The sequence below is a fragment of the Lynx rufus genome, unplaced genomic scaffold (assembly GCF_022079265.1).
Source record: "Lynx rufus isolate CCGP_SWC_20201006 ecotype Redwood Valley unplaced genomic scaffold, mLynRuf1.p SCAF_22, whole genome shotgun sequence".
NCBI classification, from domain to species: Eukaryota; Metazoa; Chordata; class Mammalia; order Carnivora; family Felidae; genus Lynx; species Lynx rufus.
The window spans coordinates 8,531,705-8,547,602 of record NW_025814837.1 but is presented as its reverse complement, the minus strand read 5'-3'; the positions used below and the strand labels follow the sequence as shown (position 1 = coordinate 8,547,602).

At 37.2% G+C, this 15,898-nt stretch overlaps 1 protein-coding gene across 1 annotated transcript in view; it reads left to right on the top strand.

Moving 5' to 3' along the window:
• The window catches only part of ASXL3 (ASXL transcriptional regulator 3), a 177,434-nt gene that overhangs the window by 104,771 nt on the left and 56,765 nt on the right, over positions 1-15,898 (top strand). Inside the window, exon 12 of the mRNA XM_047086869.1 lies at positions 6,176-6,339. Coding sequence (XP_046942825.1) covers positions 6,176-6,339 — 164 coding nt within the window. The remainder of the gene's footprint in view (positions 1-6,175; positions 6,340-15,898) is intronic.

Sequence of the window (15,898 nt, the reverse complement as noted above, 5' to 3'; positions counted from 1 at the left end):
CTGTAGGTCCTTAGACAGATTTCCTGGGTGTTCAGAATGATCCAGTTATTTATCTAGCAGTGTTCAAGTTACGAGGCAAGCATAGAGTCCTCCTGCTACTCTGGCCTCTTAACTCGAGTTCTAGAGGCTGAAAGTCTGAGGTCAGGGTGCCAGCAGAGTCGGGTGAAGGACCTCTTGTAACTCAGATTTCTCTTATCCTCACCTGGTGGAAGAAGGTGATTTTACATTGCTTAATGTGTATCTACAGCCAGAGATCATCTTAGAAAAACTGTATTAACCATTTTAATTAAAAGTGCTAAATTTAATTAATTTTAGCTGAATAATAAAAAGAACAGAAATAAAACCAAAAAAACAAAATTGCTAAACATCGCCACAAGATACGTTCATTGCTACAAGTTGTCTCCAAAGATATTAAACCATGAAAAACTGATTTTTTTGATTACTCGTTATAATTTCGGACAATATAGTATAAAGGACAGGGGAATAATTATAGTCCCTCCTACTCCATATTTTTGTTAGTTTTATTATTTTTAAACATCAACATTGTTAACATTTATATTCTGTTTTTTAACAATAATCCCCATAGTTTTTTAATGTCAGTACTATATTTTAATAGATTCAGTGCTACTCGATAGACTTTTTTATACAATTGCCTCATTTGTGAAGTTTACATTGAATCACATTGTAGATGATTAGCTTTTGTCCTCTGATAATTTCTCTCCATCCCCTCTACCTTACACTGACTCTTTGAACGGCTGTTTTTATTCTCTGTGCTCTTTTAGAATCATTCCTCTCTTATTTCTTTGCGACAATAAAGAACTCTTTCATTTTGAACTTTTTGTATTTCTTTGGGCAGTGCCTCTTCTAACGAAAGACCCTGGTCTGCTTCTTGCATGTGCCTCTTCCCTCTGGGTTAGTGTTATGTCTGTGTCTCTGTGCATTTTATGCATAAGTTCTCTGTGGGTTCCCTTCTTCGAAATAGGAGTCTTTAAGCCAACAGACTACCCATTGATCAACTGCTCCAGTCAGCAGCCTTTACTCAGATTGGTGGTCTTTGAACTCCCCTTGGGCAAAATAATAGAGAATTTCCCTGACCCGATTGGATGTATTTCCCCATGATTTTTATCATGCGGCCAGCCTAGTATCTTTGTGTGTGTCATAGACTCTCACTTTGGCAGTTTGGCGACTGATGCTTCTCATCCCTCCTTCTCCAGACTGCAGCTACTTGATAGTCTCTAGTGTCCAGGAATTAGACACTAAAATGACATCTTTTTCTTCCTCTGAATGCTGTAGGGAGATGAGGTACCAACTTTAATGAGATAAGACAATCAGATATAATTGGATTGTTCTTAAGCCAATTAAGAGTAAGTGTGTGAGGATAATTAAAATGGAATTAAACATCCTGTATGGCTACAAATTTAGCAAGAAGTTTCTCTGCTCTGTCTTTGTTCCAAAATTATAGAACATATTCTTGCTTAGTTGGACATCTTTGAAATAGATCTTTTGGGTTTGTCATAAAAGATTATATACCTCTCTGAATCTTCTTTCATCAATGATATTCTTAAAGATTTTGAACCATACTAAATAATAACCAACCACAAAGGTCCTGCTTCTCATATTGCTTATAACATGGTTCAAAGTCTTATAATTCTCTCATTTCCCCAACCTTCCTCCCAGTCAGAATCACTCTTGGTAAATGACTTCAACTCCTTCATATGAGAATATGTAGGCCATAAATGAGAATTAAGTAGACTCCTTTCCTACATTTGTCACCCTTTTCGTCTCTAGGTTTTGCTTTTGCCTCCGTTGCTGAGAACAGAAACGTCTCCCTAATTCTTTTCTCCTTGTGGACTTTTTTTTGTTTTAATTGTGAAAGACCAAACATACAGAAAAATACAGATACAGTACGAATAAAGCAGACACCTGTATACCTATCTCCTTGACTAAATAAATGTCAGATTTGCTTTAGGTTTTTTTTAAATGATACAACTTTTGTACCCTTTTTGTGTCTTTGTAAGTGGGGTTGGCTGAATATTCTCTTATACTGGCCTTGTTCTTTTTTTTTTTTTTTAATGTTTGTTTATTTTTGAGAGAGACAGAGACAGAATTCGAGTGGGTTAGAGGCAGAGAGAGAGGGAGACACAGAATCTGAGGCAGGCTCCAGGCTCTGAGCTGTCAGCACAGAGCCCGATGCGGGGCTCGAACTCATGACCTGTGAGATCATGACTTGAGCCAAAGTCGGACGCTCAACCGACTGAGCCACCCCTGTGCCCAGTTATTTTTTTAAGTTTATTATTTTGAGAGAGAGAGTGCGAGAGCGAGAGAGCGAGCAAGCAGGGGAGGGGCACAGAGAGGGAGAGAGAGAATCCCAAGCAGATTCCACACTGTCAGCGTGGAGTCTGACACAGGGCTCAGACTCACGAACCGTGAGATCATGACCTGAGCTGAAACCAAGAGTCAGATGCTTAACTGACTGAGCCATCTAGGCACCCCTGTCCTTATTTTAGAATAAAGGGTTATATTAACTTCATGAAGTGAATTGGAAATCTTTGTTTCTTTACCTATTCCCTGGAATATGTACAAAATGAAGTGCTAAGAGAGCTCCTTAATGTTTTGGTAAAAGTCATCTTTAGAGCTGTTTATGTGTTTTGTGTGTATGTGGGGTAGGGGAGGTTGCCTAATTATCCATTTTTTTAAAGGGTTTTGCAAATTTATTCAGGATTTCTATTTTGAATTTGAGTATTTATAAACTTAAAAATAGTCTTCAAAGATATTGGATAAATTCATAGTATTATACCACTTAACACCTCTTTTTCATTATATCTGCCTTGTATGCTATATCTAGATTTATGGCCCTACCTTTCATTCCTCTTTATTTATTTGATCTCTCACCAGAAGTATATCTATTTTATTAGCCTAATAAAAAAAAAAAAAAACGAGACATAAAACCCTTTTTTGGTTGTTTATGGTCTTCATTGTCCTTCTGTTTCATGAATGTATACTCTTATTTTTGTAATCCTTTTTTTTCAAGTTTTTGCATAGTTCATTTGTACACTTAACTTTGAATTTTCAATTCTTTTTCTATTCTATAATTGGTAAAATTTACCTTTAAATCGAGCTGTGTTTCACAAATTTTGGCATTGTCATTTAGAATCCAAATTTTTTCTAATTTCCATTGAATTGTTTTTCTTTTACTTATGAAATACTTAAAAGTATGCTTTTGAATGTCCAAATAATGGGTATGGGAGGATTGGAGAGTTGCTGTGTTTGTGTTATTGCTACCTAATTAGATGAAGTTTTATATTGTTCATCAGTGTTCGTGGAGACTCATAGGTCAGGTTTGTTTGTTTTACTGTTCCTTGAGTGCTGACAAAACATTGCTTTCTCTAACAGCTCAGTGCAGTGACCTATGTTAAATTCATTAGTTCAACATTGATTATTGAGTTGTTAAAGTTCTCTGTATTAAGACAAGTTTTTTTGTCTGATGTCTCAGTTTCTGCTAGGAGATGTTAAGACTTCTCACTAGCATTGTGTAATGGCACTTTCTCTTTTTAATTCTCTCAGTTTTAATTTTTGAATGATGTGCTGCTTAAATGGATGCAGATTTAAGGTCATTATATCTTCTCAGTGAATTATTCCTTTTATACTTGAGGAGTGATCTTTCTCATCCCCAATAAGGTTTTCTACCTTTGTGTATCTTGTCTGATGTTAATATTGTTGTATTATTTTGTTGTTTTGAGTCTCTGGCTAGTATGTCTTTATTTCATTTTCATCCATTCCTCATGATCATTAAGTATATTTCTTGTAAGCATCACATAGGTGGATTGCATTACTTTGTAAATCAAGTATGAAAATCCATTTATATTATTTTGATTTTGTTGGACTTAATTTTTATTGTTTTTCTACTTTTATGCCTTCCATTTGATTCATTGAGATTTCCTTCCATGCATTTATTTGGAAGTTATCATTCTTTTTAATTGCCTCTAGTGGTTACCTATAGAAGTTTTTTTTTTTTCTTTTTTTTTTTTTTTTTTTTTTTTACGGTTTATTTATTTTTGAAAGAGAGGGACAGAGCGTGAGAGGGGGAAGGAGACACAGAATCTGAAACTATCTCCAGGTTCTGACCTGTCAGCACAGAGCCCGATGCGGGGCTCATACTTGTGAACTGTGAGATCTATACAATTTTAACCAAGTAAAGAACTAGGCTATTGTCCTCTTCCTTCTCAAATAATGCCAGGGTTTGATAGCGCTCTTATTTCAATCACATCTTCACATCTTGCATGCAGTTATTTTCCAATTTATTTCCTCTTTAACTTATTTATTTTCTTTACTTAACTCTTACTAATTATTAGTATTATTTTTCACTATTAATATTTACTTGGAGTTGCTCTGATCTATTAGTCTTTTAGTTTACCATTGTTTCTGCAACCCGTTCATTCCTTCTTCGATTTAATTTTTCATTTGTTGAGAATATCCACTACTGATTATTTAGTGAGATTCTCTAAAGGATAGTTTCCATTTTGGATACAAAAATGTTCTTTTCTCATTGCCATCATTGCCATTTTTGAGAGACTTTCTTATTAATGAAATTCTAGATTGTAGCTCACATTCTCTTGGCCCTTTGAAGATATTCCACTGCCATCTGTTATTTAGTCATAAGATTTCTGTGTTCTTATTGTCATCTCTTTGGACATAATTTATTTTTGTTAAAATTGTTTTATAATATCCTTTTTATTGTCGATGTTTTATAATGTCAACACATCAGACGAAAGTGGGTATTTGTCCTTCTTGAGATTTGATGTATCGCTTTACCTGAGAACTCTTGCCATTTTTTCAGTTCTAAAAATTTTGGTCATTAGCTCTTCAAATATTGCCGGTCTTCTGTCCACTGTTCTGAAACTCCTATAGATGTTCATTCTGACTGTTTATGCTATCCCCATATTTCTTCACTCTCCTGTTTTTTGACTCATCATTTTTTTATGCTCCATTCTAGCTATTTTCATCAACTCTGTATTTTAATTATTTAGTAATTCTTTATTGTGTCCATTACATTTTTTAACTGAAGAACTAAATTTTCATTTCTGGACGTTCTGTCTGATTCTGTTTCAAAGCTGCCTGTTCTTTTATCATGGTTTCCTGTTTATTAATAATGGCTATATTCTGTCTTTTGTCTCTAATTATTTAAAACCAGAGTTGACAGTTTTTTTTCTGTTAAGGGCTAGAGAGTAAATACAGGTCATGCTATTTCTGGCACAGCTCTTCAATTCTGCATTGTAGTGCAAAGGCAGACCTCGACAGTAGCTAAACAATTGGGCATTTACCGTGTTCCAGTAAAACTTTATTTACCAAAACAAAAATCGGACTGGATATAGCTCATGGACCATAATTTGCTGACCCTTGATTTAAAACATACCCTGATAAAACAACTCACATTCAAGGTGTTCTTTTAACTCACGTAACTGAAAGTGGCAATTCTTCTGTTTGATGCATCAACTGACTATTCCTTACAGTGGATTATTTTCTTGTATGTTATAATTTTGAGTTGTGAACTCTACACACAGCCTTCTGTTGGAGGTCAGTGTACCTTGAGTTGTAAAAGTATCCTTCAAAATGCATTGGTGCTTTAGACCTCGAAGCTAGTATTTTTTATAAAGAATCACTTTTTAAATTGTTACCCTCCAACTACCCTGAATAGGAATCTTTTGAAACAACCCAGTGCTTAGTGTTCCACCTGATACATGGGGAATCACACAGCTGTCAGCTAGCTATCAGTATCTCTGTTAAAATTAATAGATCCGTTCTTAATCCTAGGTCTTATAGAATTTATAAAAATTGTAGTTGTTACCATTTATGCTCCCACAGTATTTTACACTTCTGGTTAATTGGAAGACCATAATTAAAATACTTCCTTATCTAGACCTGGTGCTACTTTGAGTAGCATCTATAAAAACTATATGGACGGTATGGAGTGAAGTATACATTGTGAAAATAAAAGACAACTAAGACAAGACAGGAACCCAAAGAAGCTTTGGAGAGTTTTTCTGAAATGCCACTTTTAAAAGTGACAGAATTAAACATACTATCGAATATGGTTGATATGTACATATATGTGTACGTACATGTGCATGTCTTTCCCAATCTACAGGGAATTAATGCTCTTGCTTGTTTATCACAGGACACTTGAAATGGACCAAAGCTGAGGACATTGACATAGAAACCCCAGGATCTATTCTTGTCAACACTAACTTGAGGGCATTAATAAATAAACATACGTTTGCTTCCTTACCTCAGCATTTTCAACAATACCTCCTGCTTTTGCTCCCAGAAGTGGATAGGCAGGTAAGTAGGAGTTTTAGACATTTGATATTAGTCACTAGATATATTATTGTGAAATGGCAGTTCTGTTATCAAAGATGACTGATACATGGATGGACCATTTTATAAAAATATAGTGTATTTATAATATATATATTCATTGCTAGCATTGGTGTGTTTCTTTAATTTACCAAAACAGAGCCATTTTTATTATCAGCGGAGAGCCAGTTCAAATTTTAAAATACAGCACATTGCTGTAGAGAGAAAACAACAGACCTTTCCACATTGGAAGGGGGAAACAAAGAAATCAAACATTCCATTATCAAATAAATCTTTGAAGTAGCTGCTCCTTTGCCTGGAGGGAATATTGAAGTGCAGCAATAAAAAGCCAGGGTTTCTAAGAAATTATGTAAATGTTTTTATTCTCAACTCTTTCCAAAAAGCATTTAAAATTTATGTTTGCAGTTGCCTTCTGAGAGTCTATCATCATGAATATGATTGCCTATAAATAATCACCTTTTATCTTTTTCTTTTTAGTATAACTGGAAATGCTTTAAGTTTATTTTTGTATTTTGAAAAGCCTCTAAAATAAGGAAATACAAATATAGACCCATAATAGCAGGCATCAATCATCTAAAGCTGTTTCCTTAGAGAAGAAAAGGAAAAAATATTTCATCATATAAACTTTTATTAAATTTCACAAAAGTTATTAAATGGCAACTAGGAAAAATTTCTTTGTGATTCTTATTTCAATAAATTTTGACACCATGTGTAGTTTCCAGTTGATGGACATTGTGTGTGTGTGTGTGTGTGTGTGTGTGTGTGTGTGTGTGTGTGTTTATGTATTTGCATCGCAAAATGAGAGATACATCCGTATACTGAAATGGGTGAGATTGATTCAATATTTCCATATTACTTTGAATAAATTTTCTTAGCTTTTTATTTGATTCTATTTTCTTCTAACTTAGCTGTCTCCTTTCATATATATTTAAAATGTGATGAGCTATGGTTTTCTACCACTCGAATGTATCTTTTTGGTGGAGATTATTGTTCATATTTAGGAAAAGATTATTTTGATTTTGGGTACATTTCTGTTTGAGAGTTTGCTTTCGTTCCATGGAAATTTGTTTAATATTTACTATCAATATGGTATGTTTTAGGTGCTTTGGAGTAATGGAAAGTGAGTAAGTGCCTGTGAAGTATTTATTAATGATTAAATATGCTTTGGTTGGATACATAGGCTGTATTTGTGAATAATCAAAATATGAGGTAGAAGCAGGTGTGCTTAGAGGGGAAAGCACAAAGTATATTGAGCTTTCCTATGTGGAAGGGAAAAATCAGAGACAAATTTAAGGTCCTTGAATTGGGCCTTGAGATGTAGGCAGAATTTGAATAAGGTGGATGGAAATGTACCAAGTGAAAGGTTCAAAGATATAAAATCAGAAGCTAATTTTGTGGGAGTCTAGATTGTTGGAGGAACAGTGCGAAAGAATCTGGACAGACAAATTGGAAGTCAATTTTGGAAGATTCCTTGAGTATGAGGCTAAAGAGTCTGAACAGTGTTCTCCCTGTGTTTGCAAAGCCATTGAGGGCTTTTGAGCACAGCTATAATATAGTAAGATTGTTGCTTTTTAAGAAAATTGTTCTGGTAGTATTGAAAGGAAATTTAGAGATGGGAAGCATAAAAGTGGAAAGAGTTGTTAGGAAGCAATTTTAGTTGTTCCAAAAAGGCAAAATGAGGGCTTGGATTTGGAGAATAGCACTGAAATTAAAGAGGAAGATCATGTGATCATCACCATCACCACCATCCTCCAGTGGTAGCAGTTTTACATTTTGTCAAATAACACTTGATAAAATAGGGAGGAGGCACTAATGACTCACGGGTTTCAAATTTGTGTGGCTGAGAACTGAGCTCAGGAGGTAAGGAAAACTTCATTTTGGGGTGGTGGGAGAGCCTGATCTCTAAGCTGCAGAACTGTTCCCTCTGCCTCAATGTGCATGTGGTTTCTCGTGCTTACCATTCTATCCCCAGCTCCTGGAATAAGATTTAGCGTGTAAAAGATACTCAGTAAATCTTTTTGAATGAAGAAATGACAAATTGTCCTCGACTTAGTTGAATATTTTGGTAACCCGGAAGACCATTCTAAGCCCAGTATTTTATTCAACTTGTAACAGCAGTTGCTGTTCCTCATTTTTTTCTAGTCACTATAAGAAGTGTCAATGAATAAGGCACAATACCTGTCCTCATACCACATTTAGTCCACTGGTAAATTATTCAAGCAGTCCTGACCGAGCATGTATTATGTACTATATACACTTTGCTAAATACAGAGGATATTAGAATAAATCTTGTGGGGAAATAACAGCTAACTTCATGCTGAAATACAGTTGACTTAGCTCATTACTAGGTAAGAAGTCTCGTAACTGGGTAAACCTGGCCCAGATGATGTAGCAGAACAACTTAAACATCAAGATAGTAGTATAAAGAAAGTCTTCTGAAGGCACAGAGGATGATGACATTTAATCTGAAACTAGTATTGGAGAAGAGTTTATGGTGGATAGGATACTTAAGTTGAGCCTTGAAAAACTAATAGGTGTTTTGTAAGTATAGCCAAAGGAAAGTGAATTTTGTAGAGGAAGAGCCTATCATTTATAAAGATTTGCTGCTTTTGTGTTCGAGGAGATTTAGTAGTTCAGTGTGATTGGACCGCCCTGTGGGGGCAGAGGGGTGAGATATTCCTCTAAAGGGGAGTATGGTTTACAGTGTCTCATGATGTGGTTGCGTATTAAGTTCTTTGAACTTTTCTTGAAAACTGGGTACTGTCAGAGATTTTTTTCAAATGAGAAATGGGATGCATAGAATAATTTAAGCAAATATTTCTGTGCCTGGACATAGGGGAGAAAAAAGGGGTAAATAAAATGCATTCCATATTTTCTCTAAGGAGCTAGTAGCCCTGTAAATGATGGATAGGACAGGCAGAAAGATAAGACAAGAGAGACTGGGTAAGAAACAATTGCAGTAGTTGAGATGTGAGATAAGGGTCTGGCCTTGGGCATTGGCCTTGGAAATGAAAAGAAAGGACTGAATTCCAGACATAGTTTCAACCTACAAAAGTAGGAATATATGACAGATTGCCTGAGGGATAAGGTTGTAAAAGGTCCAGAAGGCAACTGGAGATTTTATCTAGGGCGACTTGGGAGGACAGAAAGGCTCTGTGGGCCTATCAACATTTGATACTGAGAAATTTAGAGTTCTGTGTCTGTGTGCCTTGTTGGAGGTGAGCTGAGCCCTCTCTCCTATCAGAAAGGGGCAGGCGACCTGATGCAGCAAGCTCCCAAAAGTGCTGTTTCACGACAGCTTAGAAATATCCGAATGGGGATGAATCCCACCATTTTCTGGGCCAGAATGAGTAGAAAAGGAATGTGAATAGAATCTGATTACATAGATTTATTTGAACTCAGTAGAAAGTACTATAATTATGCGAAATACCTCACAATTTTGCTTGTACGAAAGCTTGTCTTTACATATTTTTACAGAATTTGAAAGCCCCAGGTTTCTCGTTTCCTTCCTTTGCCAGATTTCTACCAGATTTCTCCCCTGAAGCAGCCCCTACCAGCCTCTGACTCTGGACTGTAGAGAGCTGGGGATCATTCAGTTATTATGTCTCCAAAATATGGAAGCTAGGTTTCCCATTTATCTTGCTTGCCAGTGCCTACTGTCATTATGCCAATGTGTCTGGTATTTTGTTTTTCCATATTTCTAGTTTTTTTTCTCTTTTACAGAGGCCTGCTTATCCTAGAACACACACACACACACACACACACACACACACACACGTATATATACATATATATACACACATTATATCATATCTAAATTACACATGTGTATTTTTTAACTTCTAGTTGTTGTATACCATTTTCACATCTAGTTTTATATCTAATTTTACTCTCCTTCACACATTAGACTGCAAGTAACAAAATCAAACTCAAACTGACTTAAATATAAAGGGATTTATTGACTGAGGTAATTGGAAGATAGAAGTTAGAGTGGGTTTCTGGTTGTTGGTCCTGGGATCCACTTATTGTCCAGAACCCATTTCATTATTAATGAATTAATTTTAAAAATAGTCTTTTTTTGTTGTTGGTACTATTCTAATCCCTTTGTGATAGGATGGTTACCTGAATCAAAAAATGGGTACTTGCCTCTTGGTTCATATTCATGGAGAAGATACTTCTGTCCCAGTGTTTAAAGGAAAAGATCTAAGATTCACTCTAATGGTACTACTTAGATAACATGAACACTTCTTAACACTTCTAGCTAAGGAAATGTAACATGCAAATTGGTTTAAAGCAGCTAGATCTATTCTTGAACCTCGTGTGCTCACTGTCTCCTCAAGTAAAATGGTGTACTGTGAGAGAGGTTAAGGACACTTTAGAAATCTAGTTTTTAGGAAGTTGTGTTAGAGGATATGCAGTTGGGGGTGAAGGAGAATCTTGGTAGTCCATTAACAATGCCCACTGTAGTGGGATAGGTATTGAGTTTGGTTTTAACATGTTGGGTTGAGATGCTTCTACATAAGAAATGTCGAGAAGCAATTACATATTCAAGTTTATTTATTTTTTTTTTTTAAATTTTTTTTTCAACGTTTATTTATTTTTGGGACAGAGAGAGACAGAGCATGAACAGGGGAGGGGCAGAGAGAGAGGGAGACACAGAATCAGAAACAGGCTCCAAGCTCTGAGCCATCAGCCCAGAGCCTGACGCGGGGCTCGAACTCCCGGACCGCGAGATCGTGACCTGGCTGAAGCCGGACGCTTAACCGACTGCGCCACCCAGGCGCCCCCATATTCAAGTTTTAAAACTGAAGAAGTTGGAGTTAGATTATAGCTACATAGAACATCTACGTAGATTATGGTGTCAACTATGGGATTTGATAAGACTGCGAGATATAGTCTTCTATAAAAGACTTATATTCATGAAAGGATGTGGATAAGAAAGAGTGTGGCAAAGAACCAGGGAACGGACAGAAAATAGCAAATTCTTAAGAGATCATCACATGCAGGTTGTATACAGGCAACAGTGTCAAATGGACATTAGGAGGTCACTGGGGAGTAACTGGGGTATCTTTCCTTTGTCCACCTAGATCCACCTTTCAGCCTTCTTCACCTGCTTTGTTCCAGGAAGCTAAACCATGGATGAACTACTGCATCAGGAGGACCTATGCCTCCCATATTGTTTTTTAGTTTTAAACAATCATAAACTTTTTAGAAAATTGGAAGATACATTAGAGAATTAGTTTGCATCTGATGATCCATCCAGGATCCCCTTACTTGAATATTTTATAATGGTAAGGTTCTATTTTCTACAAACAGGGACATTTCTCTTACATAAGCAAAATCCACACAATCAAGATCAGATTAACAGTGATCATTTTTACCATGTGATTGATTCTTAGGCTGTATTCAGATTTAGCCAGTTGCCCCAATAATGTCGTTTTTAGCAGCAAGATCCAGTACAGAATCTGTCAGTGCATTTAGTTGTCATGTTTCTTTAGTCTCATTTCTAGAATAGTTATTCAGTCTTCCTTTGACTTTCATGATTTTGACACTTTTGGAGATTATAAGCCAATTTGAGTTTGTGTGCTATTTCCTTGTGATTACATTCAGAATACCTCTGGAATAGGATAAATGATGATGTATTCTTCTCCTTGAACTTCTTAGTTGGCACATATTTTTGATTTGTCCCAATATTGATGATGCTCATTTGATCATTTGATTAAAATTTATCTGCAATCTTCTCCAGTCCAAAATTACTTCTTCTTTCTTTGTAATTAAATAATATTTTGTGAAGAGGCTCTTTTAAATTATGTAACTATCCTTTCTCCTCAGACTCTCAATTTATTCATTTATTTGTATATGTATGAGTTCAGCCTTTTCTATTTTTTCAGTAGATGACTACACTTGAATTGTCCCACACTTGGTCCCTGGGAGCCTGTTCAAGCTGAGTCCTGTGTCTTCTGACATGTCTCCATTCCCTCTGATCACTCCATTACTTTGAAGCACATCACATTGTTCCAGTCTTATACTTTTCTTGCCCAGACACTGGAATAACCCTTTCTTCAAGGAGCCATGTTTCCCTTTAGTGGACGATGGTATTTAGGAATCAGGATCTCACAGCACATGTACAGTTTGTGCATGTGTGTGTGTACGTGTGTGTGTGTGAATACCTCCTTACTCCTGTGTCTTGGAGACAAGGATCATCATACAGAAGAAAGAGGATGAGTCTTTTGGAATATATAAACATAGCATAATTTCCATTGACACTTATTTCTATATGTATGTGTACATCTTGTAAACCATGAGTTTACACTAATACCTCCAGTCCTAATCTGATACCCCATGGTTTATTCTAGTGTTCTCCCTTTCCATAGCTGACACAGTGAGAAACCCAGTTTTTATTACCCTTAATATATCTAAATATTTGACTAATCCCTTTATAGGTAGTAGCCATGCTTCTATACAGCTCCATGTGGTTGGTCTCCTTCACTATACTCAGGCTCAGACTCCATGACAGGCCACCTATCCACTCATCCAGCTTGGGCACCTTCCCCTTCCTGCTTGACCTCTGACATTGCATATTGGGCCCCTCCTCCATGCAGGTGTTCCTCACTGTGCAATGCCTCTGCACCTCGTCTCCAGGCTTCCCTCCGTGGATACCTCCCTCACCAAATAGGCTCTGTGATCCCACTTTGGAGCATCATGGGTCCCTCTGCTTTTCTGGCACAGAGGCCTATATTGTTTTAAGTTTCAGGCCTGAATGACTTGTAAGGGGGGAGGAGAAGGTCCCATGGATTCTAATTGGGTTTAGCTATTAGGGAGCCTCAACAGGAGTTTGGGTGAAGGAAGAAGAGTGAGATTGAGCCCTGTACCTGCTCTGTGTGGTCAGCACAGTCTGCAAACATCAACCAGTTCCTATCAGAAGGTCTTCTCCATACAACCCTCTGTCTGTCCAAGTTCTGATAAACTCTTTCTCCTGTTACCCTTCAGGTCAAACACAGCTCCCTATTATTAGGTTTCATTTACTGCACTATCCTTGGTGGTTTGCACCTTGACCATATCTTTCTTTGTAAGTAGTCTCTTTAATCTCCTGTTTTCAAATGATGCTAACTTGAATTAGCCATCTGTGCCTGCTGGGACTCCTCACTGACAGATTTACTGAAGAAGTAGAATATTATGTATATAGGCAAAGCCTAGTGGTTTGGGGAAGGAATGGAATATATAGTTTATGCATTCATTCATCCAACCAATGTTTACTTAACACCTATCATGTGCCAGGTAAGCACTGATAATACAAATGTACAATAAGTCACAGTTCCAACCCTGAGAGAAGTGATGGTTATAGAAGTGAGAGAGAGATGTAAAAGCCTGTGTTGTTACAGAACTGTGCCATGGTGGTAATATATGCATTGTGTTATGAGAACAATGAAGAGATAATTTTATGGGCGTTGCAGAATGCTTCAAAGAGAATGTGTCCTCTAGACTGCATCTGGAAAGATGGAGGAAGTTTACCAGGAAAAGAAGTGTGGTGGGCCTTCCAAATAGAGGAAACAGTATGTGCCAGTAGTAATATTGATTACTTATAGTGCTAAGCCTCCTACATAAATTATCAGTAATCCTTACTATAACTCTCCAAAGAATTCGTATTTTTAACCCCACTTTATCTATGTGAAAATAAGGATCAGGGAGGGGGAAAAAAAAAAGATTTACCCAACTTCTTCCCAGTAAAAACATGAGAGCCAAATTCTGAACACAGATTTGTCTGACTGTTCCAAGTTCATGCTCTTTCTTCTACCTGGTGTTCCTTGCCCCCCACCCAGACACAGGCAGAAAAGTATATGCTCTCTGTCAACATGTATTTTGAGATGGTGGGTACGGGGTGGGTAAGTTGAGGTTAGAAGGGAAGGTTGGAACAAATCTTTAAAAAAGGCCTCCTGTGGGGCGCCTGGGTGGCTCAGTCGGTTAAGCAGCCGACTTCGGCTCAGGTCATGATCTCGCGGTCCGTGAGTTCGAGCCCCGCATCAGGCTCTGTGCTGACCGCTCAGAGCCTGGAGCCTGTTTGGGATTCTGTGTCTCCCTCTCTCTCTGACCCTCCCCCGTTCATGATCGCTCGCTCTCTGTCTCAAAAATAAATAAACGTTAAAAAAAAATTTTTTTTTAAAAAAAAGGCCTCCTGTGTTAGTAAGCAAAGTAGGACATACCAAGGTTTATGTTTGGAGCATGACATTATTAGATGTATACTGTAAAAGAGGACTCCATTGAAGGAATAAAGCATGAAGTAGAGGAGAGAGGTCTGGCACTCCCCACCCGACTGTGCTTTAGCCATTCTGTCTTCCTTCCTGACCCTCACACCTAAACCTCCTGTTCCTAACCCCTGTACTTCCTAAGAGCTCTGCTAGGAATGCTTTACAGCATCTTTCGGCAAGGCCAGCTAATTCTTATCCACCCAGTTGGTGTCCTCTCTTCATAGACGCTTTTTTCATCCTCCCTCCCATCCAAAGTGTCCTCTTCAGTTGTTCTCTGACTTATTTTCCTGATTATTTCCCTCCCAGAACTTAACCATAGTCAATAATTACTTGCTTATGTAGTTGTTCATTTGTCTTCCCTCATGAGAATAAAAGCCCCAGGACAGTGGCTTTCTTCTATTCACTGTGCCTGGCATATAGTAAGTGTTCAGTAAATGTTTTTCGAATGAATGAATGAAAATAGGCTGGGAATCCACTTATAAGCTGGTGTAACATGGCTGATAACAATGGCTTTAGCCAAAGCCATTAAAGAATGAAAAAGAAAGGCCTAATTCCTGAGACACTGTATTAGTTTGCTATTGTTACCATAACAAAATACCACAGACTGGGTGGCTGAAAAAACGAAATTTATTTTCTCACAGTTCTGGAGGATGTAAGTCCAAGATCAAGGTGCTGACATGGTTGGTTTTCCCTGAGGCCTTAGCTTGCAGAGAGGCTCCTTTTTGCTGTGTCCTCACATGGCCTTTTCTTTATGTGCCCACATCCCTAGCGTCCCTTCCTCTTTTTATAAAGACATTAGCCACATTGGATTAGGGCCTTGCCCTATGACCTCATTTATGCTTAATTTCATCTTTAAAGGCCTTGTCTCCAAGTACAGACACATTGGAGGTTAGCGCTTCGACACAGGAATTGGGGGGTGGGGTGGGGTGCACAAGTCAATCCAGCACAGACATTTTAGAAATAAAATCATCATGACTTGGTAATTGGATTTGGATGAGAAGGCGGAATTGAATATATATATATATATATATATATATATATATATATATATATATATTTTAGGCAGTAAGTATTTATTGTGCATTGGAGAATAGCAAAAGATTGTTATGTCTTAAAAGCCAGGGTAGGCTTAAACATGTTTTTGTCCTAAAAATTGAGGCAGTTGATAGGAGAAATTGAAGATAGAAGAAAGTGGATTTGATTTATTGACCAAGTTTTAGAATAGATGGGATGGAATGGACTATATTGGGGAAGAGGCTGGTTTAAGGGGGGAAAAA